We start from the raw sequence: 19,701 nt of genomic DNA, 5'->3' as shown, positions 1-19,701 counted from the left end.
GTTTATGCAGTCATCGGCTGGAGTGTTTATGCAGTCATTGGCTGGAGTGTTTATGCAGTCATCGGCTGGAGTGTTTATGTAGTCATTGGCTGGAGTGTTTATGCAGTCATTGGCTGGAGTGTTTATGCAGTCATTGGTTGGGGTGTTTATGCAGTCATCGGCTGGAGTGTTTATGTAGTCATTGGCTGGAGTGTTTATGCAGTCATTGGCTGGGGTGTTTATGTAGTCATTGGCTGGAGTGTTTATGCAGTCATTGGCTGGAGTGTTTATGCAGTCATTGGCTGGAGTGTTTATGTAGTCATTGGCTGGAATGTTTATGTAGTCATTGGCTGGAGTGTTTATGCAGTCATTGGCTGGAGTGTTTATGCAGTCATTGGTTGGGGTGTTTATGCAGTCATGGGCTGGAGTGTTTATGCATTCATGGGCTGGAGTGATTATGCAGTCATTGGCTGGAGTGTTTATGCAGTCAGTGGCTGTAGTGTTTATGCAGTCATGGGCTGGAGTGTTTATGCAGTCATGGGCTGGAGTGTTTATGCAGTCATTGGCTGGAGTGCTTATGCAGTCATTTACTGGAGTTTTTATTCTGTCATCGGCTTGATTGTTTATGCAGTCATTGACTGGAGTGTTTATGTAGTCATGAGCTGGAGTTCTTATGCAGTTATTGGCTGGGGTGTTTTGCAGTATATGTTTGGAGTAATTATGTAGTCATCAGTTTGGGTGTTTATGCAGTTATTGGCTGGGGTGTTTATGCAGTCATCAGCTTGAGTGTTAATGCAGTCATGGGCTTGAGTGTTTATGCAGTCATTGGCTGGAGTGTTTATGCAGTCATGGGCTGGAGTGTTTATGCAGTCATGGGCTGGAGTGATTATGCAGTCATTGGCTGGAGTGTTTATGCAGTCATTGGCTGGAGTGTTTATGCAGTCATGGGCTGGAGTGTTTATGCAGTCATGGGCTGGAGTGTTTATGCAGTCATTGGCTGGAGTGTTTATGTAGTCATTGGCTGGAGTGTTTATGTAGTCATTGGCTGGAGTGTTTATGCAGTCATTGGTTGGTGGTGTTTATGCAGTCATTGGCTGGTGTGTTTATGCAGTCATTGGTTGGGGTGTTTATGCAGTCATGAGCTGGAGTGTTTATGCAGTCATTGGTTGGTGGTGTTTATGCAGTCATTGGCTGGTGTGTTTATTCAGTCATTGGTTGGGGTGTTTATGCAGTCATGAGCTGGAGTGTTTATGCAGTCATTGGTTGGGGTGTTTATGCAGTCATTGGCTGGAGTGTTTGTGCATTCATTGGCTGGAGTGTTTAAGCAGTCATGGGCTGGAATGTTTATACAGTAATGGGCTGGAGTGTTTATGTAGTCATTGGCTGGAGTGTTTTTGAAGTCATGGACTGGAGCGTGTATGCAGACATTGGCTGTTGTGTTTATGAAGTCATTGGCTGGAGTGTTTATGAAGTCATTGGCTGGAGTGTTTATGCAGTCATTGGCTGGAGTGTTTATGTAGTCATTGGCTGGAGTGTTTATGAAGTCATTGGCTGGAGTGTTTATGTAGTCATTGGCTGGAGTGTTTATGAAGTCATTGGCTGGAGTGTTTATGAAGTCATTGGCTGGAGTGTTTATGCAGTCATTGGCTGGAGTGTTTATGTAGTCATTGGCTGGAGTGTTTATGAAGTCATTGGCTGGAGTGTTTATGCAGTCATTGGCTGGAGTGTTTATGCAGTCATTGGCTGGAGTGTTTATGAAGTCATTGGCTGGAGTGTTTATGCAGTCATTGGCTGGAGTGTTTATGAAGTCATGGGCTGGAGTGTTTATGTAGTCATTGGCTGGAGTGTTTATGTAGTCATTGGCTGGGGTGTTTATGAAGTCATTGGCTGGGGTGTTTATGAAGTCATTGGCTGGAGTGTTTATGAAGTCATTGGCTGGGGTGTTTATGCAGTCATTGGCTGGAGTGTTTATGTAGTCATTGGCTGGAGTGTTTATGTAGTCATTGGCTGGAGTGTTTATGCAGTCATGGGCTGGAGTGTTTATGTAGTCATTGGCTGGAGTGTTTATGTAGTCATTGGCTGGAGTGTTTATGCAGTCATGGGCTGGAGTGTTTATGTAGTCATGGGCTGGAGTGTTTATGCAGTCATGGGCTGGAGTGTTTATGCAGTCATTGGCTGGAGTGTTTATGCAGTCATGGGCTGGAGTGTTTATGTAGTCATTGGCTGGAGTGTTTATGTAGTCATTGGCTGGAGTGTTAATGTAGTCATTGGCTGGAGTGTTTATGTAGTCATTGGCTGGAGTGTTTATGTAGTCATTGGCTGGAGTGTTTATGTAGTCATTGGCTGGAGTGTTTATGCAGTCATGGGCTGGAGTGTTTATGCAGTCATGGGCTGGAGTGTTTATGCAGTCATTGGCTGGAGTGTTTATGCAGTCATGGGCTGGAGTGTTTATGTAGTCATTGGCTGGAGTGTTTATGTAGTCATTGGCTGGAGTGTTTATGCAGTCATTGGCTGGAGTGTTTATGTAGTCATTGGCTGGAGTGTTTATGTAGTCATTGGCTGGAGTGTTTTTGTAGTCATTGGCTGGAGTGTTTATGCAGTCATTGGTTGGAGCATTTATGCAGTCATTTGCTGATGTGTTTATGCAATCATGGGCTGGAGCGTTTATGCAGTCATTGGCTGGGGTGTTTATGAAGTCATGGGCTGGAGTGTTTATGCAGTCATGGGCTGGAGTGTTTAAGCAGTCATTGGCTTGGGTGTTTATGCAGTCATGGGCTGTTGTGTTTATGCAGTTATTGGAAGATGCTTTTCAGGTTTCTACAGACAATATGTATATATCAAGCATAAACCTACAGTCCATAATAGTCAATAATGTTAAAATGTTAAGTCAAACCCCTTTTTCTGGTATTAACTAACAAACAATATGTTTTGCATATATGAGTTTTTTGTGTCAAATTCAGTGTTCAAACTACATGTATATGGATCTACGAATGGCTTAATTGAGACAACAAGCCAAAAATTTGTTAAACAATATATCATCATGTTTCTTCACTGCTAATTCATAGTTACCAGTATTTGGTATAAATGTTTATATTAAATAATTGAAGGGAATGATGAAAAATGACTTCGAGCATGGTGACAACAAAAATCAAGCCACTTTGTTGCATATTATGCACCAGTCAGTTGTAACTACGGCCCCCCAGGTCCAGGGGTATACCAGGGATAGCCGGGGAAAAGGGCCGTGTTTTTCCTCTCCAGGTTGCCTTGCAGGGCCGGGTGACTGCGGTGTTTTTTTCATAGCGCCAAATTTAGCGGAGATTGGGCCTTATATAGAGTCCCTGGGGTGCGGGGGGAATTCGGCCGGGGTTTAATCATCAGTTCGTCCCCGCAGGGCGGGGATTTTACCTGGGGTTGGCTGGACCGAAAGTCAAAGTCCCGGTTATTCCCCGGACCTGGGGAGCCAGTGGTACCAATTGACTGGTGCATTAGCTGTAATACAAGTATCCGAAATAAACACCATGACATCCGAATTTGAGATTCTAATTAAAACAGTTATGTACCTTTTTCTTCGTAAACATTCAATTGTCGCCTGGCATTATTCGTTGCATCCAACATTATATTGATGTAAAACCTGACATATTATTTCAAATAAGATTATATCTTGAAAAATAATCGTCTACACTTCCAATCAATTTTGGATGTTCATAGAGTGGTCTCCCTTTAAAGAATGTTTCGACTGTGTCTCGATATTTTCTGATAGTTGATGCGCGCTTCAAGCGATAATTACGTGCAAACCAGTCGTAGTCGTAGTTACCTTAAACAATATGGCGGACGAAGGTGAATTTCATATTTTCATATTTTTTGTTTACGTTTAACCACTTTTAGAAGCAGCTTAATGATCTGGTACATTTAGGAACAGATTTCTTTATTGAAACAGTACTCATCAGTAAGGATAGGTATTCATGACATGCATATGTAATGGCCAAAACAACAGAAAACAAGAACCTTACAACAACTTTATCAAGTGAACAACAACACTGTCCAGGCTCCAACTAATTTGACAATATTTTACCATAGTGTTCACTAGCTATCTATCTTCTATTAATATAAAACCTGAATCAAACTTTGGCTTTGCAGATGAGAAAGTAAAATTGAACAGAGGAGGGAGAGAGAGAGTGAGATCAATAGATCTATCAATCTTCCATTAATGTCAAACCCTGGCAAGAACTATGCCATAGCATGTCATAAACACAAAGTAATGATAGAAATAACATTTTAAAACAATATGCAGAGTACAATAATTTTTACATGTTAGTTAAAATTCATACATGTGTAACGGGTTCTACCTATTCACTATTACGGAAGTAAATGATTCATTGGGAAGTGTGTTTATTATGAAATTAAATATGGAATAGTTTTCTTTAAGTAGCTTGTTTGGAATAAAGTATATCATTAAAATGTTTTATAATTAACAACCTATAGGCTTGTTATAAAGTTGTTTAGCTTTGTCTTTTGGTTGATTTTATAATCAAATTAAACTATGCTACTTGTATTAATATTCATATTTTATAAACCATACTTGGATTGGTTTTTCTTTTTATTTAAAGACTGACTGAACCAGTTTCATTAAGTTATCTGTCCTCTGACGATAACCTCACCCTTTTTACATTCTTGGACTCTGTCACGGTAGTGTGTGGTTTCCCTGTGGGCCACTCACATTTTTCATATAGGTTTTTCAATTTAAAACTTGATTATTGTAACTGAGATGTGAAAGTTCTTTGATTATTGATAATTAACATAAATTACTTGTTTAGTTTTTTTTAAACTGTGTTTCTCAATATTTGACACTCTACAGAATTGTTTTAACCTTACAACATAAAGTTGCATTATGGCTTGCCTGAGCAGCTAGGTGTAGCTAGGCATTTGTTAGTTTCATAGTTGTTTTTGTTTTACTGTGTTATTTCCATTTGAATATAATTAATGAACTTAAATTCTTGAATAGATTGTATAGAGAAATGAAAACATCTCGGTTGTTTTTCACGCCCAACCTCCCTGCCTTTGCCCTGTGTCGAACCTGAGGGTTTTTGTAACCGCCCGTGCGGCTTACCACCACTCGTTGAGGTTCGGTTACACATGTACATACACATGTATGTAAGGTGGTGGTAATGGTGAAATTCCCGCCATCTATTATCTGTCTATGAGTGGTTTATAAATTGAGAGTTTTCTGCTATACATGTATATTGTAACACATGTAGTATTAACACTTGGTACAATGACAATTTACAATGTCCATGTATTTTAACTATAAAAAAGTTTTTTTTATTAATTTAATATTCTTGGTCAAAGATATAAAAACAATGTGATTTATGTTCACGAACATACTCGTATTTTTTTATGTTTTAGGCTAAAGATCTGAAAAACAATTTCCATTTCTATAAACAAAAGAAAAACCTGCCAAGATGTCTGCCACTGTGACAGAGAGGCTCAAGACGCCTCTCCTATATCCTTGTGCTGCAAGGGTGAAGATGCCACAGATTGGATCAGAGGACTCTGACCTGAAACTTGGCCAAAAAACAAACAGATACGCCCCAGAGACCATTGTGTTTAGAGCTACTGATGAACCCAAAACTCCAATTAGCAAAAATTATTTAAAAAAAGTCTCAACTGATTTGAAATTTGAAGAAGATGTCGTGAAAGAAAGATGTTATCATGCCCTGCCTTATGATGAAAAATATATGTATGAAGCTTTTGATATTACTGGTCTTGTGGAACTGCCGGCTAAGACTCGAATACCAGTTGGACGTTACAATTCAAGAGGATCTGATAATAGACACATGCCTTGTAACCTTACAAAATCAACAAAGTCAACTTTAAAACCTCTGCGAAGAAAGATAACAGAAAGAGCACAGCAGATGCACTATGAAGCATTAAAGAGAGAACAGTTGAGGGAGATACAAACAAGAATTATTGAGAAGCATAGAGCTCTTGAAAGAGAAGGAATAGATGAAGATGAAAGAGAAAGTAAATCTGAAGATGATGAAGGGAAAGATGGATTCTTTATAACTCAAACGAAACAAAAGACAGCACCAAAACCAGGTGTAGAAGAGAAACCATCAACAACCGAGAGAAAAGTCCCGCCACTTCCACTAGAGACACCTACGGCAGTCCGTAAAGCTAGTGTTACAAAGTCTCAAGGGAAGACTGCTGCTGAGCTTCTAGCTGAGGATGAGGATAAGAAAGAACAAAAGGAGAAGACTGGGAATGATTGGGACTCCTACGTCATGTCCCTTGTCAGTAAGAACACAGCCAACTGGATCGTGTACGAGAAAACACCATCTGGCACACATGACAGGTATTCTATGTTCATGTTTTATTTCAACAAAAGAACATCATAAAACAGTACACTGATTATAAACATTACTATGAAATTAGCAAAAGCGAATGTTGATTAACAGTACATTTTGCTATTCTCAATCTATAAAAATAATATTGATAATGTGAAATATTTTGTGTAACATAATACCTTGAAAAGCTTTGCCAAAATATAATTTTCTAGGATTAACTAGAGAAACCTTCATTGAAGCATTATTGAAGCAATGAATAATTGTTAAAGCTTGTTTTTTTTACATGTGTATTGTCTGTTTAGTATTGTATAGTATTGGAGTATGACAACGATAAGTTCTTAACTACTGAAACTGAATTTTCTTTTAATGGGAGTTATTTAAATTACACTATTATTCAGGGAAAAGCTCGAGACATTGCTGAAGCAATGGTACGGCGCTCCTGAGCACACGGATCTTGTGCGTGATGTTGTGAGTGACACAGAAATGGAGGCAGAGGATGTAGAGAAGAGACCAAAAAAAAAGTGGAAAAAGAAAGAGGCCACGTACGTTAAGGAGAACTTATAAATATTTACTTTTTACATGCAAGGAAATTACTGTTTATGCAACCCCCAACCTCCACTATAAGAAAAAGAAATTTCTGCAAGTAAATATCCATAATGCGAGGCAGCAATGTGTGTCTATAGAGCACTGTTTTTTACAACATAGTTCATTTGTATGTAGCAACATTAATGGCACATAATTGTTTCCCAGACTTCTCCAGAATTAAGAACTTTAATTGGATCCCTACCCATCCAGCCTACATGATCAACATATTTATACTTTATTTACCAGGTTATTGCAGAGGGTGTACAATCTAGAAGAAGATAAGCCCCAAGCACTTGACCCTTACTCTGACGACAACAGGGCACCATTCTACCGCCAGCCCGCAGGCCTGCGACGAGCCAGGAAGCATGAGGTCAAGGAAGAACTAGGTCAGTCTGTGATTTAAAATCGGCCAGTGGTAAAAATATGCACAAGTCGGCAAGCCCAACACTGGTTAAATATGTAGTTGAGGCTAGTCTTGAGAACATTGTATTAATGTCAGAATCCAGGCTTATTCATCCAAAAGCCTGACCTGAAAATGTTACACTGTTGAATTGTTACAAGGACATTCTTATATTGATATTTCCCAGAGAATTAGGATGCAAAAACAATCTGCGTTCAAACAGAGTTTGCAAAACCCATCTTACCCAGAAGCCAAGCTGGTCAAATTTTGATGGGGCTGGATATCATTTTTCAAAATTTGCTATAACCAATAAACACAAGTGTGAAAATAGAACTTTCGGGTTGGAAAAAGCTTGAAGTCTTTTGTGATGTCCGTTCACATTACCACTTTTCTAAAAGATTTAAGTGTTGTATCTATAAATAGTACATTTCATGATATTTCTAAGACATGTATATCCCTATTAATGCCTACTCACATTGTTCCTGTTATGTCCAGTATTTAAATGTTTGCACCTTTTCTTCCAGCAATACAGTACAAACAAAAATTCCATTAGCTAAAATTATCAGCTGTACAATTCTTTTCAGGAGCCCTTAAGCCCCTGGACGAGCCAGGTTTACATATATAGTGTTTTAAATTCCTTTTTAGGCATAATTTGGCATATATGTAGTATTTTTTATGGGTAGATATTTAGTTTTATTCATAGTGGGAGAGTATAGCATTTTTATAATATATTTAGCCCATAATATATTCATTCTTATTTCATACGCAAAATAAATTGCCTTTATATTTGTTTTGCTGACAAGCATCATACATCATCTGATATCAAGTGTAAAATATTGATATCGGGTGTGTATGCTCTGCAGGACTACTTTCATTGGTCTGTGTAATGTCTCTAACATTTACATCATATGTTGTTATAGATGTATGCGCAGAATGCCTGTTTTTATGGTACATCAGTTCTTTTTCTATATACATTCCACATAAGCAAATTATCTAGAAAGGACATAGCTTCTGTTTTTGAAATTTCTTACTTTCCATTTTCGAAGTGTCTCAAAATATGAGATAATTAGATGAAATCCTATTTCATCATTTTAAGCTTATGTAGTAAAACGGTTATTAAATTAATATGAAAATATCTGCACTTGTTCTAGCACATAAAAATATTGCCCTCCTGCAACCATATCACTACGCTCCAGAACTAGTGCATAATGTTTCATAATAATTCAATAGCCGATAGATACATGTATAACAGATTTAAAGCAACAACCTAGACATGCAGCAATTATATTATATACTGCCAACATAGGCTTGCAAAATAGTGCTTTACCCGGTACACCATTAATCTTTTTAAGTACATGTCATCGAAAAGGTTTGTTCATTTGCGTCTTATTTCGTTTTTGTATTTCAGTATCTAGGATGAAGGGTTTGTTTATTGTTAGATGAATGTTTGATGTTATTTCAACATGTGGGTGTACAAACTAATTTCTAACAGATTAATTTCCACATTGAACCATCCCAGCAAATTTTATGACCAACTCTAGGGGCCAACTAGGGGGTTAGGGTTTTCCATATGAATTTTCAACTTGGGGTCCTTGAACCCTCTTAGTTGGCAAAATTAGAGTCTCATGTAATTTCATAGGGTCCCCATAATGGTTTATACCCAATAGAAGTTTATTATGGGTGTCACAGGTATGAAAGTTCAATATGAGGGTCCCCTGCAAGAAAATCTTAGGGCGGCCGGCTTTCTGAGTCAGGTAAATTTGTGTGTAGGGACTTAAACAAAGAGAAAATGGAAGACAAATTTAGGAGAACAGCTTGGGGATGGTTTTCTTTGTGGGATTAAAATCTACATGTTTATAAGTAGCTTTGGTACTCATAATGTACAACATTCTTTGCAAAATGTCTGTGTTAATTACTGACATTATGCTATTAATATAGCCCGCGCATGTAAGCTGACTCTTTCCCTCTTATCAACTAGATGTTGCAGTATATTGCTTGCAGCAGCAGCAGCTATAAATAGTGATCAGCAATATAGCTGCTGAATATAATGTAATGGATCTTGAAGTGAATTGCCGCGGCAGAGCCATATCCTGGAGGACGGCGGTAGTGATTCAAAAGCGATTCTGTTAAAAAATAGAATAATGATTAGTTCACCAATAATGAAAGAGCTCCAAAACATTTAAACAGTTCATTAAGGATTGATAAGTAATTTTCAAGTGTTATGCAGTATAATCACTCGGACATCATGATATTGCATGATTTTTGGAAAATTTGCAAAATCGCAGCTGAGCGTTCATACTGCATGAATGCACAAAAAATAAGAATCAAACCTTATATTTACATTATTCCCTTATCATTACTTTATCATTACTTTATCATTACTTTATCATTACTTTATCTGATTGTGGTAATAATGATTTTGGTTGTTAATGTTTTTGTTATTATGAAAATAACAGTCAAACCCCGTTGGCTTGAACACCAAGGGACCGGCAAAAATACCTCAAGCCACGGGGAGTATGAGCCAAGCGGGAATTCTTACATTCAATTTTAAGAAATCAGTCCTTTAGAACTAGCCAACGAGGAAATCGAACCAAGCGCGCTCGAGCCAACAGGGTTTGACTGTATCGAGATTTTTTAAATCGTGTTTTACATATGCATAATCCAGGTCTTCTTGCAAAAACCATGCCTATATAGATAATGAAAGGTCGACTTGTTCATGCCAAATGGTAGCGATTTTTATTGTACACAAAAAATCAAGTCTGAATGTTAATATTTCTGATTGAGATTTTTAATGCAATTATATTTCTACAGTGTAGCACATTTCTCATCACAGGGAATATTATAGGGCTCTCTAATAACTGACCATTATATAGGAATCGGCTACACGGCACACTCGAGCTAACTGCTTCAGCAACCCACCATTGGCTTCCAAATCAGCTGGGCACTGTTTCTATAAGATATCTTAGTTGTAAATCTTGGGCTGCTTAAGCGTGATCAGGTTCACTTGGAAAGTAACGGATGCAATAAATGTCCTTTTGATACTTTTTATTGAAATGCTGTTTACACCCAAAATGGTGGGTTGCCTTACAATCTTTATTGAACTAAACTATGAACTACTTTAAGCTCAAGAAAACATCCTGCTCAGGCAGACAGGAATTAAAAACGCAGAATCTTATTGTTAATCAAGCATTCATTACGTGAATTGTGCAGAATAGCAAACAATTTAACGTTGTGTTTTCAAATATATAAAACACTATAGTGCTGTGCATGGTTGGTTTAAATTGCTGAGAATAATGCTAACATAAAAGCAGGTGGCTTTATTTTATCAATGCTATTTGCCATGCAGCTTTTAAGAAACTATTATTTTATAAATGATGAAACAATTATTTTTATCAAATTTTCTATAATATAATACATATTGTAAAAAAATATACAATATTTACCTTTATATCATAGAACTAAAGTATAAATATAGCATGTTATTTTATTGAGAACTTCATACAGAGTCTTATACAATACTGCCGTTATTAAGAGAAATTAAATATAGTATATATATACATGTATATCTACACCAAGCCTGTTCTTTCAGTATTACGCATGCGATGCTACTGTCATAGATTTTGAGATAGTGTTTATTGCATTGTATTGTTTTTATTTATATCTTTTTATACAATAAATAATATAATAAGAATGTATACAACATTTGAACTATGCCATCTAACACATTCTTAATGTCTCTAAACCAGGTGCTATAAACACAACAGCAGCCAATATCGAGGTTGCGCCATACAAACTCCCCCCACCCCCTAGTCTACGAGACTTCCTCAACCCGGCTGTTGGCTCTACCATTGTGGAGACAGACAACATGTTTCAACAGGAACAACTCACTGGTACTTTTGAAACCACTCATACATTGTGTTTTAATAATTCAGAAGCTAAAATATATATTTGTAAAATTGGCTTTCCAATAAAGTGCAGTGGTTTGCCATCTTCTAAGTAAGGTTTAGAACAAGTTTGTCAGTTTCACAGGTATGACTTAATTTTATTTGATACAAGATCACTCTTTTATAACTGTGCTCTTTTGAGTGTCTATTTTGAACAAAAATTATTTTTTTCTCCCACTAGGTCGTGAGCAGTTGTACCAGGCTTTTGGTGACAAGCAGAAGATTGTCATGGAAACCAACAACAAGTACAAGAAGGAGCTGCAGCCTGGTTTTCCTAAACTACCTGAAACATGGTAGGTATTGATTTAACATTTTTAGCTCGACTATTCGAAGAATAAGGAGAGCTATAACCACTTATGTTAAAGTTTGCGTACCACCTCAAATATTTTCAAAGTCCATTGACATATGGCTTTGAAACTTTGCACACTTGTTCACCATCATGCCCCTAACCTATACACAGGAGGAGGTAACTCTATCAAGCATTTTGACAAAATATTGCCCCTTTTTCTACTTAGAATTTACGTTAAAGTTTGCGTACCACCTCAAATATTTTCAAAGTTCATCGACATATGGCTTTGAAACTTTGCACACTTGTTAACCATCATGTCCATAACCAGTACACAGCAGGAGCTAACTCTATCAAGCATTTTGACAAAATTATGCCCCTTTTTCTACTTAGAAATTATGTTAAAGTTTGCTACCACCTCAAATATTTTCAAAGTCCATTGACATATGGCCTCAACTATATTCCAATTCAATTTATATAAATATCTCAGCACATCATGTATTGCATTGAAATCTAATCTAACAGTGATCCATGCATGTTTCGCCAAAACTTTTCAATCTATACACTGAAAAGCAGCGGAATAGTCGAGCGCGCTGTCTCTGTGACAGCTCTTGTTTATGGTGGATTATTGCAAACAGCCAGGGGTATACCGAAACAAAAAAGTTGAGCAAGCCTGTCTGGCTAGGGGGTCCTAGCATGTTCCTTGCATGTTTCCATGCCAAAATGTTAAATATCCTTATAATAACAAGCAGTGGATCATGTTTTGATGATATCTTGGATTTGAAAGAACACATTTTGGGTATATTATGATATAATGTGCAGGCCTGAGCCTACAACGGCATAGTGGGAATAATTTTGATATAATGTTGGTGTAAAAACTGTTATATCAAATAGTTCAACTAGAGATAACATTGATGCTTGTGACAGGTTTCCAGCTACTGATGCAGAGAAACAAGAGTCAGCAAGGGAGGTGAAGAAGCTCCGTAAGAGGGAACGCGGGCTACGCCGATGGAAACAGCTGCCACAGCCCATTGATGTGAGTGGCAATTGTTTTCTGTTTAAAAAGGAAATACTACTATAAGCATATAATATACGTCATGCAGTTTATGACACTCCAACGGGACAATATGTCGATTATCGCAGATATCCATGTCAATTATTGCTTGATCTGTAATGTCATACAAAAAACTGCATGCAAGTACTAATAATTGACTTACATTTATTATCATTAAGGTTAAATAATATATAATATCAAACATAATAGTAAAATCAATAATCATTTAGGTACCTACAAGTTGTACATGCCACAACTATGTATATTCATGTTAATACATGTATACCCTTTTACATAGCCAGTATGATTTCAGAATTAAAGTTTTTTTTATCTTCATGCATAAGCCAACCCATGAAATTTAATGTCCCAGGAATATTTATGATTTCGCAGTAAAAAATCATAAAAGTAATAAGTTGGAAATATTGAAAGTTTTGTAGTAATCCATGATTTTCATTTGGTTAAAGAAAAAATGGCAATGAATAAATACAGAAGTCTTTTTGTGAAATAGCAAAATTGCATAATAATCAGGCCAATTGGTAGAAAAGATGACCTAAAGGGTAATGTCCCATATATTTCACTTAATAATCACTTAAAACCTCTTTTTCATGAGTTATTTTGCCATGAGTAAAATGTATAATTTTGGTGTCTAAGAGGTGGAGTTCATTGCCATCTTTACACTGGGAACAAACAAGTGTTCTTTTTATTATATGCCTGAAAGGGATTTGAATTTCTTCCCAAGGTAGTGCCATATTATATACAAATGTTACGTCATTTTAAAATTGATGTGAGGACTCATGTTGGATTTGGACGTGAGGCGGTATACATCAAAACAGTAAAAATATATCAAGTTGACATATTTTCTGTTTGAAATCCTTATAAACCTCCAGAAAGCATATAATAAAAGTATTTTGTTTATGTAACGAAATGATTTTTTAATGAGCAATGTCAATAAGTCAATATGCGTACAAGTGTGCTTTTCTCTATATTATCATTCATGAATTAATGACAGAGACCATTATGTCAAACACTGACGGAAGAAGATTTAATATGCACATGGTAAACATACACCATGGAACAACATATCAAGTATGATATTGGTCAATTTAAATGTACATTATTTGAATAAACATTCAATTTGTATGAAATATAGGATGATACAGACGCCCGTCCATTTGGCTATGATGCGGAGTTCCATCGAGAACCGACCATCAGCACAATGAAAGCCTGCAAGATCAATGATGCTCTTACAAAAGCCAGTCAGTGATTGTCTCCCCTGATTTTAACAGGAGTTGTCCTCCCTTTACTGAACCTCAGTTGTAAACCCGTCTGATTATTTACAAGTAACAAGCACAGATTTTAACATTGACCAACAAATTTGGTATCGTTTACAGTCACAGTTAATGTTCTTGTTATTTTCAGATGATAACTCTAGCACTGAGCACAGTAATTTTATATTCACAGTCTCCCAACTTAACACCTTAACATTTATTGTCATTTGCAGGTTGAGAGTTGCCCCCCTTTAAACAATATTCCGACTAACATCTATTGTTACACCCTTAACAAGCACACAACAAACAGTTTATGACAAACTCAATCATACAAATGCAGATGAGGAGATGGCAGCCGCTTGGAGTGCACATGTTACAGAATTGTTTTAGAAACAACTTCACTAAGACCATCCTTAAAACATTGTTTGTTTTTTGCATGTCATTGAGTCAATAGGTCGGGCAGGAGTGGATGATGTCCTTACACCAATCAAAAGGAAAGGATACATTTAGTAAGAAAATAAAACAATTTTTAAGGATGGCCTTGGGATGAATTCCGTAATTATCACTCTTACAAAAACTGGGTAAAACATTAACTATCCTGTGTTTCATCTAACCCCTCCTCTAATTTCCTCCTCTGTTTACTAGGATACATCAGATCTTCTCAAGATCCAGGCACCTGGAATGGACAACTTTCAAAAGTCTGCTGACCCACGCACGCGCAAAACTGCCAAAAACAATGCATCACTTTTGCAGATCAGTCAGTATCACTTTGTAGTGCTATTGTAGCCAACTCAGATAAGAAATCAATTATTATAATGCATATTGATCAATTTACATATAGATTTCAAACATAGTTTATTTATCATAAGTAGTAGTATAAATAACATTTTAAATGATACCTGATTTAGGTGTGACTTGCTTGCTGGTTAATATTGGATTTAATGCTTTATTGTCAGTATAACTTACTTGCTGTCGACAGAACTAAAGTGTTTGAAAAACTAATAATAAGTTCTTTAACTATTGAAGTAGCTGTTTTAATAAGGCCGATTTATGAATATCGGTAACTTGACTCAACAAACCTATGTTCATAAAGTTGAATAAATCCCTTGATAAATTACCCTCCACTACAGCAGAAGAACTGAAAGGCTTGAATTTCTCAGCGCAAAATAGTCCATTGAAGAGATATAATCCAGAGGAACTATTGCGTAAACTGCAAGACGCAAAATCCAAGGATCTTGCTAATGATCCCATGTTCATCAGTGTGTAAAACTTGTTGTCTCTACACAGAATTGTTTTTCTTGTTTGAAAAATTGTGACTTTTATACAGAGTTGTTGCCCTTTGTTTTGAATGTTGTATACAGAGTTGTTGCCCTTTGTTTGAAATGTTGTATACAGAGTTGCGATCAGTAACTAAGATAAGATAATTTTGTCAGTTATATAAACAGAACATTGGGCCTTTTATTTTCTTAAGTCTACCAGTTGTATACAGAATTTTTGCTATTCTATAAAATTACATCAGTATATAATTACTTAACTATGGTGGTTTTCTGTACCTTACGACAGCGGCTTCTAAGCCACGCCCCCTGATATCAAGGGAGCGAACTCTGTCTATGTCCGTCAAACAAACGAGGAAGTAATGGCGTCTCGCATCGTTTCGCTTTGCATTAGTTTAATATAATAATATATAGACATTGTCCCTGTTTCAAATGAAAACATGAAAGGCCTGTAAAGAGTTGCCGACCTTTCTTTAAAAGGAAATATTTAAGGAAAATGACAGTTGTAGTTTGATTCTGAGTGAAATGGTACATTGTGTTATTGCTGTTATTCAGAACATGTCGTAGAGGCTATTCCAGTTACAGGTTTCATTCTTCCATTACCTAACAACCTGATCAATCAAATTTTGCATGTTTATAGATAAACAATAATGGCAGAATGTGTTATTTTTACTGTATTTGGTGACAGTTTAGAAAGTACTTGAGTCTGAAGAGAAATTTACGCCAATAAAATATTTGCTTTTTAAATGTTTTTGTTCTGGAAGAGCCTTTCATTACAATCTCTTCTTCAAGATATTCGTTGTGCAGAATGGAATTGCTTTGTTGCTGTGAAAAAGAGCTTACAAACTCAACACATTCTAAAAGTTCATATTTTTAATGGATGCAATTTCCAGAACTTGTCTAAACATGCATGTGCTGCTTTGATATTTTGAAAGATTGAACACCAGGTTCTTGAGCGTTGTCTAATACAGTATTGGACTGATTATATGTTACACTCAGAGTTTAACTTAAATATTGGTATGTTTGTTTTTTCCACTCTTATTTTGGAATGGATACATGTATAATGTTTTATGTTTCTCCAATATGCATATAATTATGACAGTAAAGTTTACAAAGAACTATGCATTATAGGCAATATTCCATAACATTCAATATAAATTAAAGAGCATGGCAATATTAAATATAAATTCAAAGTTAGATTACTGCTTTTCCAAAAAACAAATACTCTTGTTGAAAAAAGAACTGCTATGCTGTTTTTGCTTTAATCACTTTATTTGATTGACCATTAGTTGATGAGTGGCGGACCAAATGGCACCTCTCCGGCCAGTATGTGGACAGTACACCCGAGGACTTGATCCATGACATGGCCGATATCCAGCCACACGTGCGCCTCAAGGCCATTGCCACATGCGCCAAGGCATCAGACTATAAACCGCCTGAAGGTATTTCATGATCAATGTTGTACTGTGATGAAATGTTTGTTTAGAATTAGAGACTAGATTGATGTAGTACTATGATGACATGCTATTTAGGGGTCAAATGGGTGATATTTGTAAAATTGCTCACAAAGCGTCGTCAATTTTTATTTTTTTTGAACATTTGGGACAGTTCAATTAACATAGAGATTGTTAAATTATTATATACAGATTATATAAATGAAATCATGTAAACTTAGGATGAGTTAATGTTAATGATGAATTGGTCACCATGCAAAACCTAGCCTTTTGTTTATTTTTTATCCACAAAAATCGTTGCATTCAGGATATACCTCACCTTATATCTCTTTGGCAGATGACGGTATTCAGTTGGAGTTTATGGAGAGAGAGACAGAAAATCGACTGCCGGAGAAACTGTTTGTGGCACTTGAGTGCCTTTTGGAAGATGCAGTTGATAAAGTCAGAACTGCTGCTGCTATTACCCTGTACTCACTCAACCGACCTTCCAAACAGGTATGAAATTAGATTTGAGAAGCTTAGGTACAGTAGTTTGTTTATATTGACAGAACATATCAATTGTCACCATACTGCTGATCTGATATTCAGCTCTTTTGTAGTGTTGTTGTTGGCATCCAAACCTTTAAACCAGGACATAACTTAAAAACAGATATTGAAGTGGAACTTGGTATACATGTTGCCAGACAGAATTTTCACAATGTTTAGCAAGGCCCATAACTCTCACTGTAATTATTATTGAGTTATTCCCCTTGTTCGACTGTGAAAACCCAGCAGATGGGCATTGGCCATAACTCTTGCTTTTGATACTTGATTGATTACCATCTCACTTAAGTACCCTTTGGCAATGTTGTTGATCAGATATAATTAGAGCTCTACATATCATAAAACATTATATTATAATTGATGGCCATCATTGATATTTTTGTATATATCCTATTTATGGGCATTTTCTTTTAGGAGTATTGATGTTGCCTGTATAGTATTACTCTTGTAGGCTGAAGGTCAGGCCCAGTTGCTAGGTAGCTGCCCAATATTTTGCATTATAATTACCTCCCATGCTTTTATGACTGCGTTTTCATTTAGGCTGAGGGCATACTGTACACTGCCCTGGAGAGTCAGACCTCTGTCGATCGTTGGGCAGCCGCACAGTGCCTGGCCCACTATGGTGTGTGTGACTCTGATGTCATCAGCGAGATCCTCAAACAGGTCATGAACACTGAAGACACCATTAAGCATGAGCGCGGCATCAGCATGCTGGGTGTGCTTAGCATCTCTTCAGTAAGTTGTGTTCTAGGGATGGTTTTATAAAACATCATACAGTTTGCGCATGAAATCAAACTTATTTTTATAACTAGAGTATTTGAAAAGTAGTTATCATTTGATTGGGTTTCTTTGTACACATGTAGATACAAAACCCTTGATTGGATATCATCACATGACGTTTCTTGTTTTAAGTGTTATATACCAATTAATTGTTATCTTATTAGTGTTAAATAACATGATGTTGATGGTATTTTGCTCCACTTATTTTAAGTCAAACTCTCACTTGAAAATTGAATCTTTACACCACAACTTTCCTTAAATGAACTGCCTTTCGGCAATTGTGAATATTTTTCTGATGAATGCATCATCTTCCGATATGTTCAGATCGTGAATCATTGCATGTTAATAAACATGTAAATTGAAAAAGAATTGAGGTTGAGAAAGAATTACTGCAAGGTGTTCTTAAATGAAATGAAGTATTTTTTTAATAATTCTTGAAAGAAATAATGAACTATTGGTGTCAATATAATTAAGATATGATTTTTGGGTGTATGAACGCAGTTGGGCTGGTTAACTGCATTTATACCCCAATAATGACATCAATCCAACAATTCATTCCTTAAATAAAAGCTTCATTTTTGGTGACGAATCTGTCAGTAATGAAACTTGTTTCTTAAACTTGTGTAATAAATATTCTGTATGAAATGGCAACTCAAGTAAGCACCCATATGTCTGTACATGTCTGTATGTCAATATCCTGGAAAAGTTCATTATAAGTTCAAAGTTCAAAGTATAAACAATGATTTGGACACAATAATACCTCATTAGTACCACCCAGGAAGTCAATATTGTGTCATTGCTGACAAAAAGGGCAAAATGACTTTTAACGTAGATTTGTTTAATGTTTAGAGATGGCAACGAGTAGTAAAATTGGTACCTGAGTACTCAGATAATCTTCCGATCAAGTACTCGGCTACTCGATTACTTGGATAACTTGAATTGGTTTTCGGGAAAGACAGGTTCAGGTATACATGTATCATTCATGTGCGTTGGTCGTAATATTGGTCATTTTCATCTTTAAATTATGTAACTTAACAGAAAAAAATAAATAAAAAGAAAACAAATGTTGTTTCATGCTTTAATATGGACATGTCATTGCATTTTAAACATACACATGTACTAACATATATATGGAATGTAAAACTCAGATCACATTCGAGCATCTAGATGATCGAGACTACACTCAATAATGAACAAAATTCAGAATTACAATGAATGAAAATTATTTACAAATTTGTTTAGTTATTTACTCTATAAAATAAAATTTAAGCTGACCTTACTGAATTATTGTTGTATTGTTGTTTACCTCATTAATATTCATAATTCCTGAATTAAGAAATCCACCAATCAATTGTGATAATCATTGCAAACATTACGCCCATTCAGGAATCATTGCTCATAACGGTCGTTACTTAATCACTCAACCGTGTCCATTTTTGGTAAAAACTCTAATTGATAAACAATACAATTGTGCAGGCAATGTACCGCTTTCAAAACTTCGCTAATTGACACCAGTGCTATTTGCAAATTAGGACCCCAAATGTTGACAGTTTGCAACTCTCACAACAACTGTCAATTAATTTATTAGGGTCAAATGTGTACACAGCAGGGATCAGAGGGATCGTAAGTTGTCTTCTTTGAAGCGTGCCAGATCTGACACTTAAATCTGTAAATACTTATGTCTATAAATTGTGTATTTGGTGAAATTCATATTATTTTTTTCGAGTATTCGAGTAGTGATTTGGTACTAGGGTACTTGGATGATTGAAGATACTCAAGTACTTGGGTAC

The 19,701-nt window shown here is 36.2% G+C and overlaps 2 protein-coding genes across 4 annotated transcripts in view; one reads left to right on the top strand and one right to left on the bottom strand.

Annotated features, from left to right (window-relative positions):
- Window positions 1-3,678, bottom strand: part of LOC128211537 (fibronectin type 3 and ankyrin repeat domains 1 protein-like) — a 63,629-nt gene extending 59,951 nt beyond the window's left edge. Inside the window, exon 1 of the mRNA XM_052916445.1 lies at window positions 3,540-3,678. Within this exon, the coding sequence (XP_052772405.1) occupies window positions 3,540-3,594 (55 nt within the window). The 5' untranslated portion in view covers window positions 3,595-3,678. The remainder of the gene's footprint in view (window positions 1-3,539) is intronic.
- Window positions 3,679-3,788: 110 nt separating this feature from the next.
- LOC128211780 (HEAT repeat-containing protein 4-like) overlaps window positions 3,789-19,701 on the top strand; it is a 75,641-nt gene continuing 59,728 nt past the window's right edge. Inside the window, exons 1-12 of one of the 3 annotated variants that reach the window (XM_052916833.1) lie at window positions 3,789-3,816; window positions 5,383-6,331; window positions 6,722-6,865; window positions 7,155-7,294; window positions 8,717-8,731; window positions 11,055-11,198; window positions 11,434-11,545; window positions 12,466-12,574; window positions 14,506-14,617; window positions 16,424-16,576; window positions 16,926-17,083; window positions 17,672-17,866. In XM_052916833.1, the coding sequence (XP_052772793.1) occupies window positions 5,439-6,331; window positions 6,722-6,865; window positions 7,155-7,294; window positions 8,717-8,731; window positions 11,055-11,198; window positions 11,434-11,545; window positions 12,466-12,574; window positions 14,506-14,617; window positions 16,424-16,576; window positions 16,926-17,083; window positions 17,672-17,866 (2,175 nt within the window). In that variant the 5' untranslated portion in view covers window positions 3,789-3,816; window positions 5,383-5,438. Of the gene's footprint in view, window positions 3,817-5,382; window positions 6,332-6,721; window positions 6,866-7,154; window positions 7,295-7,892; window positions 7,920-8,716; window positions 8,732-11,054; window positions 11,199-11,433; window positions 11,546-12,465; window positions 12,575-14,505; window positions 14,618-16,423; window positions 16,577-16,925; window positions 17,084-17,671; window positions 17,867-19,701 lie in introns of all 3 variants that reach the window. The other 2 variants (XM_052916832.1, XM_052916834.1) reach the window with 2 other exon arrangements.

The sequence above is a fragment of the Mya arenaria genome, chromosome 12 (assembly GCF_026914265.1).
Source record: "Mya arenaria isolate MELC-2E11 chromosome 12, ASM2691426v1".
Classification (NCBI taxonomy): Eukaryota; Metazoa; Mollusca; class Bivalvia; order Myida; family Myidae; genus Mya; species Mya arenaria.
The sequence above is the reverse complement of the archived record's forward strand: the minus strand, read 5'-3'. Positions and strand labels throughout refer to the sequence as shown.